The sequence below is a fragment of the Pteronotus mesoamericanus genome, unplaced genomic scaffold (assembly GCF_021234165.1).
Source record: "Pteronotus mesoamericanus isolate MK-2021 breed Mesoamerican mustached bat unplaced genomic scaffold, CSHL_Meso_final contig_130, whole genome shotgun sequence".
Taxonomy (NCBI): domain Eukaryota; kingdom Metazoa; phylum Chordata; class Mammalia; order Chiroptera; family Mormoopidae; genus Pteronotus; species Pteronotus mesoamericanus.
In genome coordinates this window covers 30,581,628-30,598,343 of record NW_026555060.1, presented here as the reverse complement: position 1 = coordinate 30,598,343, position 16,716 = coordinate 30,581,628, and the positions used below count along the sequence as shown (strand labels likewise).

Genomic DNA, 16,716 nt, shown 5'->3' with positions numbered 1-16,716 from the left:
AAATACATACCATGGTTTCTCGGCTATTGACAGCTGATCCCGTGCACTTGGCTATGACTTTATCTATACACTTCTTGTGAATTGCTGCATTACATTCTGAAAATAAATGAATGTGGCTTAAGATTTTCAGAAGTTAAGGAACCACTAAAAAGGAATGATAGTAATACAACAGAAATCTTTCTTACTTACGTCGACACTGGTAGCCCTGTTTGTTCAGACCCCTGCAATAAAGCACAGGTTTGATTTATGTGGATATTCGAACCAACTGCAGCACCACAGACATCTGAAAGTTGATGAGATCTCATGGTTTCCTACTATCACAGAACATTTTCTCATTAGCAGCCCTGGTCTATCATTTGTCAAGAGTGTTAACATGTTATTTTTTTTTAAACTGCTTTGTTAAAAGTTTGATGATAAAATAAATGAGCTCTCATTAATTGCCCTCTCGTTGGTGTATTTTCCAAACAAACAAGGTTAAAATGCTTGATTGAAAATGCATCATTGGCTCCTAGTAGCAAATTTCCATATCCTACACGTAAAAATTCATTGTCTCATTAAGCTCAATATAGATCAGCAAAGACATCTGAACAACATTCCATTTCCTCTTTCTGAGTATCATTCCTGAGTAACACTCACTATGAGAAAGGGAGGGGGTTCAGGTCATCAGATGAAAACAGGTTGATAGAAATCCACTAAAAGTCTGTTTGCCCTTGGACACCCTGGTTAAACTAGGGTTGTGCATTAATGGATTTTGCAGTTGTCCAAAGGGAAGAACATTCTGCTAGGAAGAAAGTAGGCTGAGACTAGAGATAGGAGTTGTTTCAAGTCTCCATTCCATCATAGCCTTTGCTATGTGGCTACTGAGGATTGAACCAATCTCTGTTCGAGGACTGTTAAAACACCCAAGAGCACAGTAAACATCCAAACTCATTAGCTCCAATGGGAAAGTTGTTGTCTGTTGTAAACATTAGTGCCAGTACAGTTAAGCTGTTGAGGTGGTGGGAGTTTTCAGCTATAAAACTATGCTTACCACAAGGATATCTACCTCCTCTGTCCCTCTCCTCTTACCCCAGAGCCTCCCATTTAATCAGAAACTAAAGTCCTTGGAACCTTCTCCTGATGGAGCTGGCTTTCTTGCCCTATAGGAGCCACATTATGAAATCTTCTATAAAATCAGACTCTTTAAGTCTTCTCAATTCAGGTGAAGTCACTGAAAACTCTCATGTAGTATTTATTCTAGGATATTCCCCTAAGGTGGGGCATGCTGGGCCGGGGCCTTGTGGGGTAAGAGGGTGCAACAAAATGCATAACCTACAGCTTGGAATTAAATGCCAATTTACTGTACCAGACAAACTCATGGCAGACGGAGCAAAACGTGGGTTGTGGAAAAAAGGTGGCGGTGAACTCATGGCACTTGACATGATGGACTTTGGCCTGTTTGATGGCTCCTCGACGGTGATGCAAAGCAAAGAAGCCTTCAGTCTCAAATTCACTCATGTCCTTTGTGTCTGCAGAAGAGGATGAGGGACAAAGTAAAGTTCTGTGATATGGTTGTCACAGCTGGATGGGGAAGGTGAGGAGGTGGGGAAGGGATAGAGATGAACAAGGAATTACACAAGTTTTGAGACCAGTAAAATCCCCAATACTTACTAAGGTTGGTGTATTACTAAGCCTTTTTTCTTTAATTCTTTAACACAGATTTATCATAGGATATATTATATTAGGATTGAAACAGGTTGAATTATTGGCTCAATCCTTCACTATTCTTTGACCCTGCTGAATTACTATCTTTGAATTTTTCAAACCAGAGGTCAGAACTTTCAAGGTATTTATCAACCTTTCCTATTCAGTGTCAATGATGAGTCAGCCAGAGAAGGCAGGAAGTGGTAAGTACTTTTCTGCCTGTAATTCTAGAGAATAATGTGGTTCGTTATTGACAGCAACTTGTAAATGGCATTTTTTTTTTTTTTTAGGTCCCAAGATGCTTTACATCTGGTTATAGAGTAGAGTAGACTGGAGGGAGGTAGTGTGTGAAGGCAGAAGAATTTGGGGAATTATTTATGTTCTGGTTGCTGATGTCCACAGTAATCAAATGTACAAGCTACAGACTACACTGGTCAATGAGGAAAGGGTCAGCAATCAATAGATCACTGCAGTTTTTTAATGTCTGGGTAATCCTGGATGTTACCTACTCATCTATAGGAATCCAAGTCCCAGTCCAAGTCCCCAGACATATTTTAAGCCTAAAGTCGACTCTACAGTGGTCCACAAGTTTGTCTTATAGCAACTCCAGACTCCCAGATAAAGAGCATCCCCAATAACCATGTAAAGAGTTCCACAGATGGGGGCGTAATACTGCCTAATACTTTAAGGTTAGACGATTTAGGTCTTTCCATTTGGAACTGGGCTGGAAATAAATTTGGCTTGGTGAATGAGGGGTTAAATTCAGGGTCACTGAGGCAACTGCCTTCCATGAGTTCTGGTGTAAGCATGGAGATCTATTTACAACTTATGACTGGTGTAGTAGGACACTGGTCATTAAGATCTGACTCATTTCTATTTTGGTCCAGATGCATTGATATGAAATAAAGTATAATATTACTTTTAAATTCATGAGATGAATTATTTTGGGAACCCTCCCTCACTGTATTACTGTAAAATTATATGTATATAGATATATTCTGTGCATGAGACTATAATGCTGTAATTTTTTAAAAAAAAGTCAGAAAGTGCTAGAAATGAATTTATTCCCTTGCTCTTTCTTGTGATATCCTTTATTCTCTATTTCAGTCATTGCAAGAGAGTAAATTTATAAAAACTCAGAATTTTTTGAATTCTTCTGATATTTACTATGTTTATTTCTGAAGTAATTTGCTCTTTTGTTTATTTATTGGCTTGAAGAAGCTCATAGATTTTTATATGCTTTATATTAGTTTAATCTGTCACTGGTTTGTAGTCAGTGCAACCACAAATGTTTCCTGGGCAGCTCTGAGAAAATTGCTATGCTGAATGTTTTAAAGAAATATAAAATATTATTCATAACATTTGAAAGTGGCTAACAGTCAAGTCCAGGAGACAGGCACTCACACAAAGAACAGTATATATGATGGTGTGAAACAGACTTGGAAATAAGTACAGCCATATTTTTTAGGTGGTAGGAAAAGGAATTACAAAAGAGACCACACCGAGGCACCTGAAAAATTAAGAGGAAAACTTGAATAATATCACATTGGGCTAACCAATAAAGAATGGATTGTTCAGCATTGAGTAATAGAGAAATGTCAAGGGAATTGAAGGCTAAGAAACAGGAATTTGTTTTGAAGATTCATATTCTTGGAGAAAGCCATTTAGCAGATTGGTAAGAATATAAGCCGGTCTGTTAGGGTTCAAGAATCAACAAAGTAGAGAAGAAACAGGGAATAATAAATATAAAGTACTTTTTCAAGAAATGTGTCAGAGAAGGAGAGGAAAGAAAAACTCATGGAGGTAAAAAGACTGAAAAAAGAATGGTCTTTTTGAAAATAAGAGAAGGTAGTTCAATTCAGTATGTCTTTGCAGAGTTAAAAACCAAAGAGAAAAGGAAAAGTTGAAGATGCTAGAAACAGAGCATGATTGATGGTACAGAGCTGCCAAGAACTGAATGCAGGAGACCAAGAATGGGAGGGTCTTTCTCTGAGGCAGAGAAGCAGGAAGAGAGTGCAGGAAGAAGCAACTGTACTCTAGGTGCAGAGACAGATAGAAGATGAAGTCTCTTCCAATTATATGGGAAGGGGTAGACCAACCTCCAAGAGTGAGAAGAACAAGATACCCTCAGAAACCAAGGAGTACAGCCTGTGTGGAATAGCCATTGTATGGGAATTGAAAGAAAATGAAAGGAACTTTTAAATGCCAGGGTGAGTCCAACTAAACAGTTTAACAAACATTCATTAAGTGCCTCCTATGTACCTAGCATGCAACCTGGTACTGGAGTTAAAGAAACGAGTAAGACGAGTTCAAACATTAGTTTTCTGCATGGAGTCCAGAAGGAAAGTAGTAAATGTCAGAAAAGAAATAATCACATGATGCTACGGGACTGTAGAGGTGTGGAAACTTAACACTAGCTAAGGCAGGTATAGGCAGGTGAAGGTGAGAAAGACAGGAAAGTTGGGACAAGGAAGATACTAGGAGAGATGATTTCTGAGCTGAGTTCTGAGGGATGAATTAGTCCTATTAACATGTGTGAGAGGTATGGTGGGTAAAAGCAAAAAGTGTTCTCTTTAGATGGAAAAGAATGAGCAAGGGTATAGAGATAAAGTATCTTGGGATGTGTATATTGCCAGTGTGCAGTATGAAGCAGAAAACATCAGTGGTCACATCCAGAAGATGCCTAAGTGTCACATCAGTTTGAACATTTTTCCTGTAGGTAATTTGTAAACACTGAAAGGTGGTAGGCAAGCACAGAGGCAAAGAGAGGAACAGAGGCATGGCATGCTCAGAACGGAGTTTTACATAGTTTATTCTGGCACCTAGGTAGAATGAATGGGATTTGGCAAGAAGTAATGATGATGTAAGCAGGGAATATAGTTGAAAAATACTGAATAGACAACATGGGCAGAAACTGTTGATGGATTAATGTGGGAGGTTAAAGGACAAAAAGGCTGTAAAAATTACTTCCAGGTTTCAGGGTGGATGAAGCAATAATTAACCAAGATAACAAGGACAAAATAAATAGGTTACTGGTAAAAATGGTGCAAAGGCGCACAGCAGGAGAAGGAGAATGCACAGTTTGGAGATCAGGACATCTTTGGATGAAGAGGGTGCTTGTAAGAGCAGAGTGTTTAGGGGCAAGGGCTTATCAGGGACTCTAGGCTAGGCTAGGAGTTAATGTTACAAGTGCATAACAAATAAGTATGAGAAAGAAATGAGATTAGGATAAAGTCTAGTACTTATTGGGTGGGAGAGAGGACCGAATTGACAAGAGAGGAGGATGAGTTCCAAGAGAAAGAGGTCTGACTCAGTCCTTACTGAGGTGGAGAATCCCAGTGAAGACCTGTGGGGTAATTGTAGGTTATTGAATGGATAAAGAAAAATGTAGGAAGATGTGAAAACATGGAGTGGATATATCAGACGGTTATGGTGAACATTGAAGCTACAAAGAGTAACGGTAGGAAAGCAGAGGAAGAAGAGGAAAAGTGATTTCAGCACTTTTTCAAGGAATAGGCATTTTAAAAGATAAAGAATGGATTGTTGTGTGTGGAGAGCAATGAGCCATTTAATTCCCCATGGAGAGCCCCCAAAGAATTGGAGGCTTCCGTTAAAGAGGGTTGCAGGAGACATGATGTCATCTTAATTGTTATCCAAGATTAAATTCTTTACCCCCATTCATTTGGTTTCTCTTCCCATATCTCCCATTTCTACCACTCCTATGATCATTTTCCTAGTCTGTTTTAAGAGATGTCATCAACATTTTTCCTTCATTCAACTTTTATTTTTAAAGATTTATAAAAGCACCTTAACTAAGTACTTATAATGGGCATACCCTTCCATCTACCCTGCCAAGAACTCTTGCTCTTATTTTCTCTTGGAGTCTTTCTTTTATTTCATTCCTATAACCACATGCCTAGGCCAGCATCTCACCACCTCTCCATTGCAAAAATGAAATTTTATAGGCTCTCTCTATACTCAGTCTATTTCCTTTCCCAAACCCATCCCACATTCTGTCACAAGCAACGTCCTCCAAACACTGCTTTCATGCTGTCATGCCCTGCTCAAGAATGTGACTGTGACTTTTTGTTGGTGACTTCTTGAAGTGTACATACTCCTCTTGTCTGGCTTCTAAGCCCTCCAAGATCTGTCTTGGATTCTTCACCCTGACTTTAGGAGGGGCCCACTGATCTACCTACACCAATCTTTTCATAGTCCTTTGTCCACTCATATTTTTGCTGAAGCCTATATTTTTTCCCCTAGAGGCTATTCCTCTTTGCAAATCTCAACTCTGCTTACCCTTCAGGGCCTGCAATATATCATTTTCTGGAATAAAGGTAATCCATTGGTTAATCATGTATTTATATGGTTTAGTATTTAATTCTCTGTTTAAGCTGTACCACCTCTCCAATTTGGGTTTAAGATCCTTGAGTAAGAACTTATATTTGGGTTTCCTGAATCCTTCAGAAGATATGAACATTCTTAAAATTGATTGAGATGCTATACTTCTCATCATCAATAAGGAATTTTGCACTTGAATTATTCTATAATATTGCTTGTTGAAAACTAGGGTTTTTGATATATAAAAATTTAGAGATAGGGTTTCAATTTGGGGTTGGTATAAAAATTTGTAAATACTACAAAGTTTTAATCTTAAAAAATCTTCATGGGTTTGCGTAATTATTGTTTGTGAAATGTTATTGTTTTTGGTCACCTGAATTTGTTTTCTCATTCTAAGACAAAACTTAAGTTCCGCAGTAATAGGATAAATATCCATGGAGTTACTTTTCAAAGTAGTGATCTTTAAGCCATTTACCAAAAATACTTGCATTCTGATGGAGGACTTTCTTTAATTTACATTGGGCTATGTTTTGAACTAATGGGAGAAGTATCCTTCATTTTACTCAAGGAATTAAACAGTATTGCTAATATCATTTAGTCCAGTACTTTCACTTTTTATGCAAAGCAGTTATTCAGCTGCCCTACCATCACTATCATTTGGCTGACTCAAGAACAGTGCAGTGACATGTACTATATATCTGGAGCCTCCAGACATAAAAGAAGAAAAGATCTCTTTAGGAGTTTCTTTTTTTTAAGGTTTACTATGGAAAGTCTCAAATACATACAAAGCTGAGGAAACCGATTTATTTCCCAGTACAATCATCCAGCTTCAACAATTTCCAATCCATGGCCAGTCTTCCAACATACCCCTTCCATCCCCTGACCCCTGTACCAATGGGTTATTTCAAACAAATTCCTAGTATTATTTTTATCTATAAACATTTTAGGATGTATCTTAAAGATAAGGACTCTATAAAAATATAACTACAAATATCATCACACCTAAAAAATTAACCTTGTCTCAATATCACCAAATATGTGGTAAGTGCTCAATTTTCTATGATTATCTCTTATTTTTAAAAATTATATGATATTTATTATATACTTTTTCCATTACCATTTAGTCCCCTCATATCTCACTCCCCCCCGCAATCACCACACTGTTGTCTGTGTCCATGAGCCCTTTTTCCTTTTTGCTCAATCCTTCCACCCTCTAACCTCCCCCACCCACCCCAATAACCGTCAGCCTGCTCTCCATCTATGAGTCTGTCTCTGTTTTGCTTGTTATTCAGTTTGTTCATTAGATTCCACATATGAGTGAAATCATATGGTATTTCTCTTTCTCTGACTGGCTTACTCACTTAGCATAATGTTCTCCAGACTTTTTTTCTAGGTATTGTTTGAATCTGGGCCCAAAGGACTTGTACATGTAAAGCAAAACCCCAAATGCACCATAAACTAAACTGTAAACTAAAACTTGTTTCTTGGTAGTAAAACTAATTTAGAAAATAATTAAATCAGTTTATTACCAGTCAGTTCACATATCCACTCTGAGGTTTAGGATTTTATGAGTAGTAGCATTTGATTTGTTTAAATAGCACTTTGACCACAGAATATAAATGCAACATAAGGAACTGACAGGCTGTCACAGACCCCAAGCAACACTGTAACTGTAACTTCCCTGACCAGTGCCTGTGTTACATGGAACTGAAACTCTTTAGCAATGCATTTTCCTTCCTTGTTCTTAAAAAAAGTTGAGGACTGACGAAGCTATTAATATTTTGCCACTGAGGTTATGGAAAATATTTATTGGTTTCTTGTATTTATTTTATATTCTACTGATAATTTGATAAGTTTTTTATATCACATCATTTACCTACAGTGTGTATACATGTTGCAACACATAAAGAGAGCCTTTTGAATTTACATTAAATTTCCAAACTAAAATAAAGACAGATTATAAAGCACTGGGCATATGAGTCCACAAAATTTAAAAAAAACTAGTGGTATAAATGGTTTATATTTTTATGCTTCTCTAACCCAGATAGTGTACTTTCAACTACTGTTTGAGCACCACTGGAAATGTTAAGCACATTCCTTGGGCTTCCATTTTATCCTGATTCTTTTCTATGCTTTGCAAAGGTCCAGTAAGTTGCACAAGAGGAGAAGGGACATGCCCTCCTCATCCCCCCAACAAGAAGAAGAAATGTCACTTGCCACTCATTTCCAGGAAGTATCTTGCATTCATTAGCATTCGGCCTTGAGGCTTCAGCTCTAACTGGTTGAGAGAAGAAAAGGAATACTAATCAGAATGTGAAACAGGTTAATGACATCATAACTGGTGAGTGTGGTGATGGCAGATTCCCAAAGTAGAATCCAAGCATTGCTCCCTTTCATTTTACTCATACATATTTCCATAATAGCGCAGCATCTATGCATACAGCCTTTCTTTTATTAAGATGCCTCAGCAACTCATTAATCTTGTCTGGGGAGCAAAACTTCCACAAGGAAGAAACAAAATTCCCCAACAGATTCTATTTGACTTTCTTGCCCCCCCCACCTCTTGCTGCTTATCTGAGGACTTGTAAAGGGGCAGAGTCAGATGTTATACATGACAAAAGAACCACAGACACAGGGACTAGCTCTTAGGGGCAACAAGCAAATCTTGGGGAGGACAGATAAATCCTTTACCGAAGACGGCTCCACACATGCGACCAGGCTAATCAGGGTATGAAATGGGAATGGCCGTTTTCTTCCGCAAGGAGAGATTTTTTTCCTTGGGAAAGTGCTGGGTAATCTAAGGGAAATTTTAATTCAGTTGGTCCAAGAAAGGATTAAAATAATATATTTCAGTACCATTATGCAGAAGGGATTAGAACAAAGTGACATTTTGAAGGGCTGATGCAGGATATCTCATGATGTGACATATGGGAAAAATGTCAAATCCAAGATAACCTAACCACTATTGCTAATATACCAAACCATAACACTGTATTGTTAATATGCCAAAAAGAATATGACGGTGAATTAAAAGTCATTACTGATAATTACATCCATGAGTTAACCAGAATAACTGAGGAAGAGTAAGAAGTGTCCAGTTGAACCCAGGGTTGAATTTGAATCATGGCTAAATAATTTATTGGTTGTGTGACTCTGTGCAAGTCACTATACAAAGATCTCTGCAAAGCTGATATAGTGATACTTAACATCATAAAATAAGCCTGGGCTGCTCGGTCAACTATAAATTCTCAGGCAAGCTTAAATAGATTAATGAAAAGGGAAGTGCTTTTGACATCAAGTCTGCACGCTGTTGTTCTCCGGTTGGTGGAACCCGGAATAAAGATGGACACAGAGATGTAACTGGAAGAGCAGGAGACAAGGGTCTCTTTCCCAGATGAGGTGGAGAAGACGGGTACCAGGCGACCCCAGAGTTATCCATAGTTAGGATGTAGTGGTAATGGAGGAAATTAAACCTGTTAGCTGCTGGCAAAACAGTATCCACAGAAAGTCACAGTTCATCACGTTTGTGAGAGTGAATAGGTGGTGACCACACAAATGCTAAAAACCTTGGGAAAGCAGGAGGCAAGCCGCCCTGTGGGGGTGAGAAGTTGCACAATGGTGTCTGTGGAGGTGAAAGGCGGATTTGAGAAAATACTCTCTTTTAAATAAAGAAATGAATTTTAAGAAAGCACATTTCAGTAGAAGCATGGGAAATTATAAGTCCAAAACAACCTGTTACCCCTTAAACACTATAAATAAAAGTCAAGTAGGAAATAGCCTTTAAAAAAAGCTGGAAAATATAAAAAGGTTGCTAGTTAAATAAGGATCTGAAGGCCACCAAGGGTTATGTCTAAATAATCGTCGATTGCAAAAAAAACCCCGTGAAAAGTCTGATAAGAATAAGTCAAAATAGGCAAGAAATTAAATGCAACTTTGAGATATAAATAGAAAAGCAACCTGTTATCAGTGAAGCTTAAGAAAAGAATTAAAAAATTAGTCATCCTTTCATTATTTGAGAAGGAAATCAAATAATGTACTACTTTTAAAAATTAGGGATTGCTGACTTTTTTTTTTCAATGAGGCAGAAAGTAAATGGAAAGGGGTGAAAATTGGGGAAGATGTTTTCTAGTTAATTTCTGCCTAATGCTGCCCTGCTTCAGGCCCAGCTACAGCCTCACTCCCTCACCTGGTCTGTGTAAATCCTTTAACACCACATTACACACCTGTGTCATTATTTTCCAGTTAGTTCACCTCTGCCTACTTGCCTAACTAGCTACCCAGGAAGAGTTTGGTTTCCATGATTCTTATCTGAACACATTTAAGCATGGGAACCATTTTGTTTTTTAAATTTTATTATTAAAAATCTTGTTATGTGCTTATCTTTAAAGATTACTTTAGCGACACAAGCAAAGATATAAACTATATATACATAAATATACACTTTTCTAAAAAGTACTGAATTATTTTGAGGTCAAAAATACAAAACTGACACCAAATTTACCTTTTAGGCTTATATCATTCCCATTTTGAAAATCATGACCTGAAAATCTTTCGGGTGGACTTATTAAAAATCTGAGTTATAAGAAATAAGAAGCAGAGAAGTAAGATACTCTCATTTTGTGTAAATGATAGGAACATTTGAAAACATTTTCTGGGTTTAAGATTATTTAAAAGCAGTTTTTACTGGTATATAAATACTTTCACTTTGTAGGCTCCAGAAATTTTCATTAGAATGTTTATGCTTTCATATTTTATTCTTCCCATTAACATTTTTATACATTTGCTACCCAAACCTCTAAAACCTGTTTTCAAAAACTTGCTGTAGTAACATGGATTGTGTACGATGTAACTTTTTAGTACAAAGTAAGCTAAGTGAAAACCTTTAACTAAAACAGTTTATAGGGATTGGCACGGTATGGAGAAGACCAAACATTAAATAGATCTTTGCTCCATCCTCTCACCTCTGTCATCTTATCTATGTTACAAGACATCAAGATATCTATGTGCTATCTTGATAAAGAGACAACAGTTATGTTCTCAAGTTAGGGGGGCATTTGTGATATTTCTGAGCTTACTTTTAGTTATAAATCCATAATAGTTGTCCATAGCATGAGACCTTCTTCACCTTATACAGGAATCAAAGAGATTTGAATATGTAAATATGTTCTACAGTCCACAGTGAATAATCATTGTCATTATTAAGTCACCAATGAGTAAGTGGCAGGGAGTCTGTTTACCCAAGGCTGGAGTATCATTATTTTAGGATGACATTGAAATTTTGAGCTAGTCTTTGGCTAGTTCAGTACTTATCGCTTAATGGTACTTACACTTTAAATAGAACTCATGGCTCAGATATTTACCCATATTTCTGTCTTCCCATTGTTCTTTCTGCATCTCTCGGCCAGGGAATAGAGCTCAACAGTAGTTTCAGATATGAGGTCCACATTTTTGCCCTTGACAATAATCTGCATTACTCTTCCCTTGTTGATATGGGCATCAAAAGTGCTGTCCCAGGGTGGGTACATGGTTGGCTTTTTCTGGATGTACATCTGCCCATTCTCTAGGAACAGAAAGATATGGTCTCATTATTCCTTTAGCCACCTCTGGGAAAAAATTCAATTCAACTCAGCAGTCGTACTCATTCCTGATCTCTAGGATATATAGTTCTGTTGGGAAGACAAAATTAATATGTAGAACGATTAGAGACAATATAGGACAGAATGAGATAGTTTTAAGTTCTACATGCAAAGTAATGTATTTAAATGTAAAAGTCAATCTGAGACCAGTGGAACAGAATAGAAAGTCCAGAAATAAGCCCAGATCTATATGGGCATCTAATATTTGACAAAGGGGGCAGAAGCATAAAATGGAGCAATAATAGCCTCTTCAACAAATGGTGTTGGGAGAGCTAGACAGCTACATGCAAAAAATTGAAATTGGATCATCAGCTGACACCATACACAAAAATAAACTCAAGATGGATAAAAGACTTAAATATAAGTCGCAACACCATAAAAGTCCTAGAGGAGAACATTGGCAGGAAACTCTCAGATATCCCACGCAGCAATTTTTTCACCGATATGTCTCCTAAAGCAAGGGACATAAAGGAAAGAATAAACAAGTGGGACCTCATCAAAATAAGAAGCTTCTGCACGGCTAAAGAAAACATCAGCAAAATGAAAAGGGAGCCAACTCTATGGGAAAATATATTTGCTAATGATACATCAGATAGAGGTTTGATCTCCAAGATATGTAAAGAACTCACTCGACTCCACTCCAAGAAGACAAACGACCCAATCAAAAAATGGGCAAAGGACCTGGGCAGACGCTTTTCTAAGGAGGAGATACAGAGGGCCCAGAGGCATTTGAAAGGATGCTCGGCATCACTAGCCATCAGAGAAATGCAGATCAAAACCACCATGAGGTACCACCTCACACTGGTCAGAATGGCCATCATAAACAGATCAACAAACAACAGGTGCTGGCGAGGCTGTGGAGAAAAGGGAACACTAGTACACTGTTTGTGGGAATGCAGACTGGTGCAGCCATTGTGGAAAGAAGTGTGGAACTTCCTCAAAAACTGAAAATGGAACTGCCTTTTGATCCAGTGATTCCCCTGCTGGGACTATACCCTAAGAACCCCAAAACGCCAATTCAAAAGAACCTGTGCACCCCAATGTTCATAGCAGCACAATTTACAATAGCCAAGTGTTGGAAGCAACCTAAATGCCCATCAGTAGATGACTGGATCAAAAAACGATGGTACATTTACACAATGGAATACTACGCAGCAGAAAGGAAAAAAGAACTACTAAACTTCGTGACAGCATGGATGGAACTAGAGAGCATTATGCTAAGCGAAATAAGCCAGGGGGAAAAAGACAAATACCATATGCTCTCACTTATAAGTGGAACCTAACCAACAATACAAAGATTCAAGGAAAATAAGACCAGCAACACTGAAAGGAAAAGAAACCAACAGAGACAAGAGGGAAGGGGGGAGCAGGGAAAAGGAAGGGACGGGGAAAGTCAAGGAACATATAGCAAGGACTCACGGACAAAACCAAAGGGGAAGAGTAGAGGGAGGGAAGGAAGGAGGGAGGTGGCAAGGGAAAGTGGTGGGGGGAAGGCAGAGATGAATGTATTTGAAAAAATAAATTAATTAATAAAAAAAATAAAAGTCAATCTGGATAATTTAGGCAACAAAAACCTGGCAATCCCTGGGACTGCTGATGTGCTCTTCCTATTCAACAGTTAGTTGATTCACTTTGAGTGTGGACACCTAAGCAAATAAAAAGAACTCAGGGACTAAGCCTAGTATATTTGGTGGGCAGATTAACTTAAACCCCATTCTTTATGACAAGAGGCAAAACCTTTAAAACATCATGAGCCATTATTTCTTCAGTTCCCAAAGGAGGATACATTTTACCTGAACTATGAGGCATGCACCCTAAGCAAAAACTGACAGGTAACTCACAGAGGTGGTGGCTTCCTCCGTGGAGTGAGTCAGCAGAGTAGGCTACAGACCTGCAGTGAGGAAAGGCGGGCAAGGGGTAGTCTTGGACATGGTCCTTACAAGGACCATGGTCAGGATGAGTAAGTTTAAGGGAAGCCCGCTCAGAGCCTCCAGGTGATTGGGAGACTTTACTAGTGGGAGTTTAGGTAATGTTGTCATAGATTTCATCCAGACTGAATTTCTGTAGTAACTGTTCTTTAATCATTTCAGAAGCAGAAAACTGCAGCTGTATTTGAGTGTCTGTTCCTTGTGATAATAAGCACATGAAGTGGCAGATTTAGCAATTCAGAGATGTTGACCAAACAAAAGGTAAAATCCATTTAAAGCTTGGAAACAAAGCAGTTCTGACTCCTGATGGCCCTCTCTCTCCAATGCACAATGCTAAAAAGGAAGAGGAATTTCGCATTTGCTAAGTGATTATTTGGGAGGAATACAAAGATTTGGATAAACTGAAACTCTAAATTTTAGATGAACCTGGCTATTAGAGATACAAACTGATAATGATGATAAGAGTAGTCTAGGAAGGGAAAGATTTTTATGCTTGTTTAAAAGAAATTGAAATGGAGATGAGACTTAAAAGCAAACAATGGCAATATTAACAATCACAGTAACATTTTACTTCCATGAACCTGAAGCCCCTCCTTCTCATAATTCTTTTCTACCATAACCTTCTTCCACACCTGGCAAGGTGTTTGTCATACTTTTGTTCACTAGGTTTGTAATCACCTCAAAAGAGGACAGAACCCAGGATCCTGTCTATTTACAGTAAGTTTCATCATTTTTTCAAAGACTCCCAGACCCATATCACCGGTCCCATCTGTCCCTTTCTGTTCTGTTGACTCATCATGGAAAAGGAAGCCTCACATCCCCGGTGGCTGAAGTGTGTTTAAATTCTATAGAAGCAATACTTGAATGATAATGTTCAGAGGGATTTCTTTTCAGAACAAAACCAAAGCAAAATCAAAAACAAAAACCTCCACACTCCTCAGGCTAACCTTTTGGAAAAACAAAGCTGTTGTCTTTTCTGACAAGGTCTTGATCCACATGGCTGATTAGACCAAGTTCAAAGGCCAGAAGAAGACATGAAAAAAAAGCTCTCTGGAGGCAAATGTCAGGGGGACCTGTGGTTGTAAAGAGAAGTGGGATCCAGGAGACTCACTAAGTCCAAAGCGGCTTTGAAAAACTCAGACATTTTACACTTCAAAGATTTCTGTGACATTTGAAAGATTTTAGATTAGGAGCAAGCGCCATTCTCACTTTAACTTAACAGGAGAGAAATCTGGTGAGAAGGGAAATCAGGATGATTCAGACTGTCCCAGCTTTGACAGTCACAGTGGCAGAAAGGACAAAGTCAACCAGGATGCCAAGTCTTCCCAGGGAAGGAAGAGCTAAGACAGGAGTACTAGGAAGTCCGGGATCCTGAGCCGGCAACGTCCAGCTAGAGGTTCTCACCTGCGAAATCAGCTTCCCCTGGCATCTGTAAATGTCATCCCCTTAGAGGCCTTTCTTCCCTGTATAAAATAGCATATCTCTCTGTCCCCAACGCTCTCTCCCCTCTCCTCTCCTTTGTTTTTCTTCACTTCACATTACTTATCTTATTATATTTTTTGTTTACTGTCTGTCATCCTCTGCTAAAGGAAAGGCACTTTTTCAGTCCCAGTGCACAGTAGAGGCCCCATAAATACTTTTTATGTAAATTCCTCCTTTTGTCACTGCAAATCTGCACAAGGCAATCATACTGCTCTACAATGTGTCTGCTGAAACAAGAAGTGTGTGGAGGGAAACAGGGAAGGTAGGAGGGCTGAGAAAACCTGGAGGCAGTGGAAGGAGAATGGAAGCCAGCTGAAGTGACCATGGGGAGATTCCACACAGAATAAGATTATTTCAATGGAATAATCTAAACCCACAAAGGGAATTTCGGAAGACTGTCACACTTCCTCACCGTGAACTGCCTATATGCATTTAACTTGGACAAAGCATTGACTATTACTTTACTGATCCAGGGACTTAGTAAACACGAAAGTAAGTTTTCTAAAATTTGGATTCTAATGGCTAATTATATATTCTTTGTATCATTCATCAAAGCTTAGCCAAAAGAACAGTGATCCATATTCAGAGCTAATTTTGAGACTATGCAGAACTTAATCTATGATCACTGAGAGCAACCAGGCTTAACAATATAGGTCCCACGTTCTACTTTAGCTCACTAGATTTTTTTCCCTGCTAACTCATCACATAGTGTCCTCAAATCCATTTCTCCATTCTTTTGTTTGATCTCTTTGTTTTTGTGGAAAAATGGTGCAGTGAACTCGAACACAAGGCAGGAGACCTGAGTCTAGTTCAGAGGTGATCACTCAGCCCGTATACTCTTGAGGAAGTCTTGGCTTCCCTGGACATCAGTTTACTAGACTGTAAAATTAGGTTAGACCACAAGACCTTGAAGACTCCCGAGAGTCCTTGCTTTGAAGTTCATAGCAGGATCTTCCTCCACCGGCCCCTCCTGGGAGACCCATTCAAGCTTACCTGATTCAACATATTCTTTGACAAGCACAGCGCAGTAAGGGTTAACAGCCTCTCCTTGACAGGGCTGGCAGGACCCACAGTCAAAGTTGGACAAACCAATTCGAAGAAATGGTGACATGGTGGCTCCCTGCAAAAGTGACAAAAGACAAATGTTTGAGGGGCTATCAAATATATTGTTTTTGGTGTCCCATATCCACTTAACCAGTGTGTTATTGCCAACAGACACAGCTTCAAATGGTTTAACTATCTATTCAAACAAATGCTTTCACTTCCCCTTGTGCACAGAACATCATTGGGCTCACCCCAAATCACGGATGGACTTGCCGAGGAAGGAAGCTTTCTGGAAGTCTGCGTTATTCCCCTCTTCAGTTAGAATTGTAATTCCACTCTTAACTGAATGTAGTTACATTTAATAGTTGCAGAGAGAGGCAAACATTTCCCAATGTTTTATTTCTTCTATTATTCAAGTAGGTACCAGGAAACAACTAACAATAATAAGAAAATGAGTTTATAAAGAGTGAGCCTATTTTAGTCACACCAGTTAAATATGACACCACAAAATTCTTACATGGGCTATTTATGTGTCTGGTAGAATTGGCTGTGGGCATTTAGCAGCTGATCCCTATTTACTTCAGACATTTCAAAAAGGTTGC

At 38.6% G+C, this 16,716-nt stretch overlaps 1 protein-coding gene across 7 annotated transcripts in view; it reads right to left on the bottom strand.

The window, feature by feature from the left end:
• Positions 1–16,716, bottom strand: part of PRKCQ (protein kinase C theta) — a 120,618-nt gene that overhangs the window by 51,014 nt on the left and 52,888 nt on the right. For 6 of the 7 annotated variants that reach the window (XM_054593950.1, XM_054593989.1, XM_054593981.1 and 3 more), the window contains exons 3-9: positions 16,366–16,548; positions 16,064–16,190; positions 11,385–11,584; positions 8,242–8,302; positions 1,346–1,508; positions 190–221; positions 11–96 (exon numbers count right to left, since the gene is read on the bottom strand). In XM_054593950.1, the coding sequence (XP_054449925.1) occupies positions 11–96; positions 190–221; positions 1,346–1,508; positions 8,242–8,302; positions 11,385–11,584; positions 16,064–16,181 (660 nt within the window). In that variant the 5' untranslated portion in view covers positions 16,182–16,190; positions 16,366–16,548. Of the gene's footprint in view, positions 1–10; positions 97–189; positions 222–1,345; positions 1,509–4,925; positions 5,030–8,237; positions 8,303–11,384; positions 11,585–16,063; positions 16,191–16,365; positions 16,549–16,716 lie in introns of all 7 variants that reach the window. The other variant, XM_054594000.1, reaches the window with a different exon arrangement.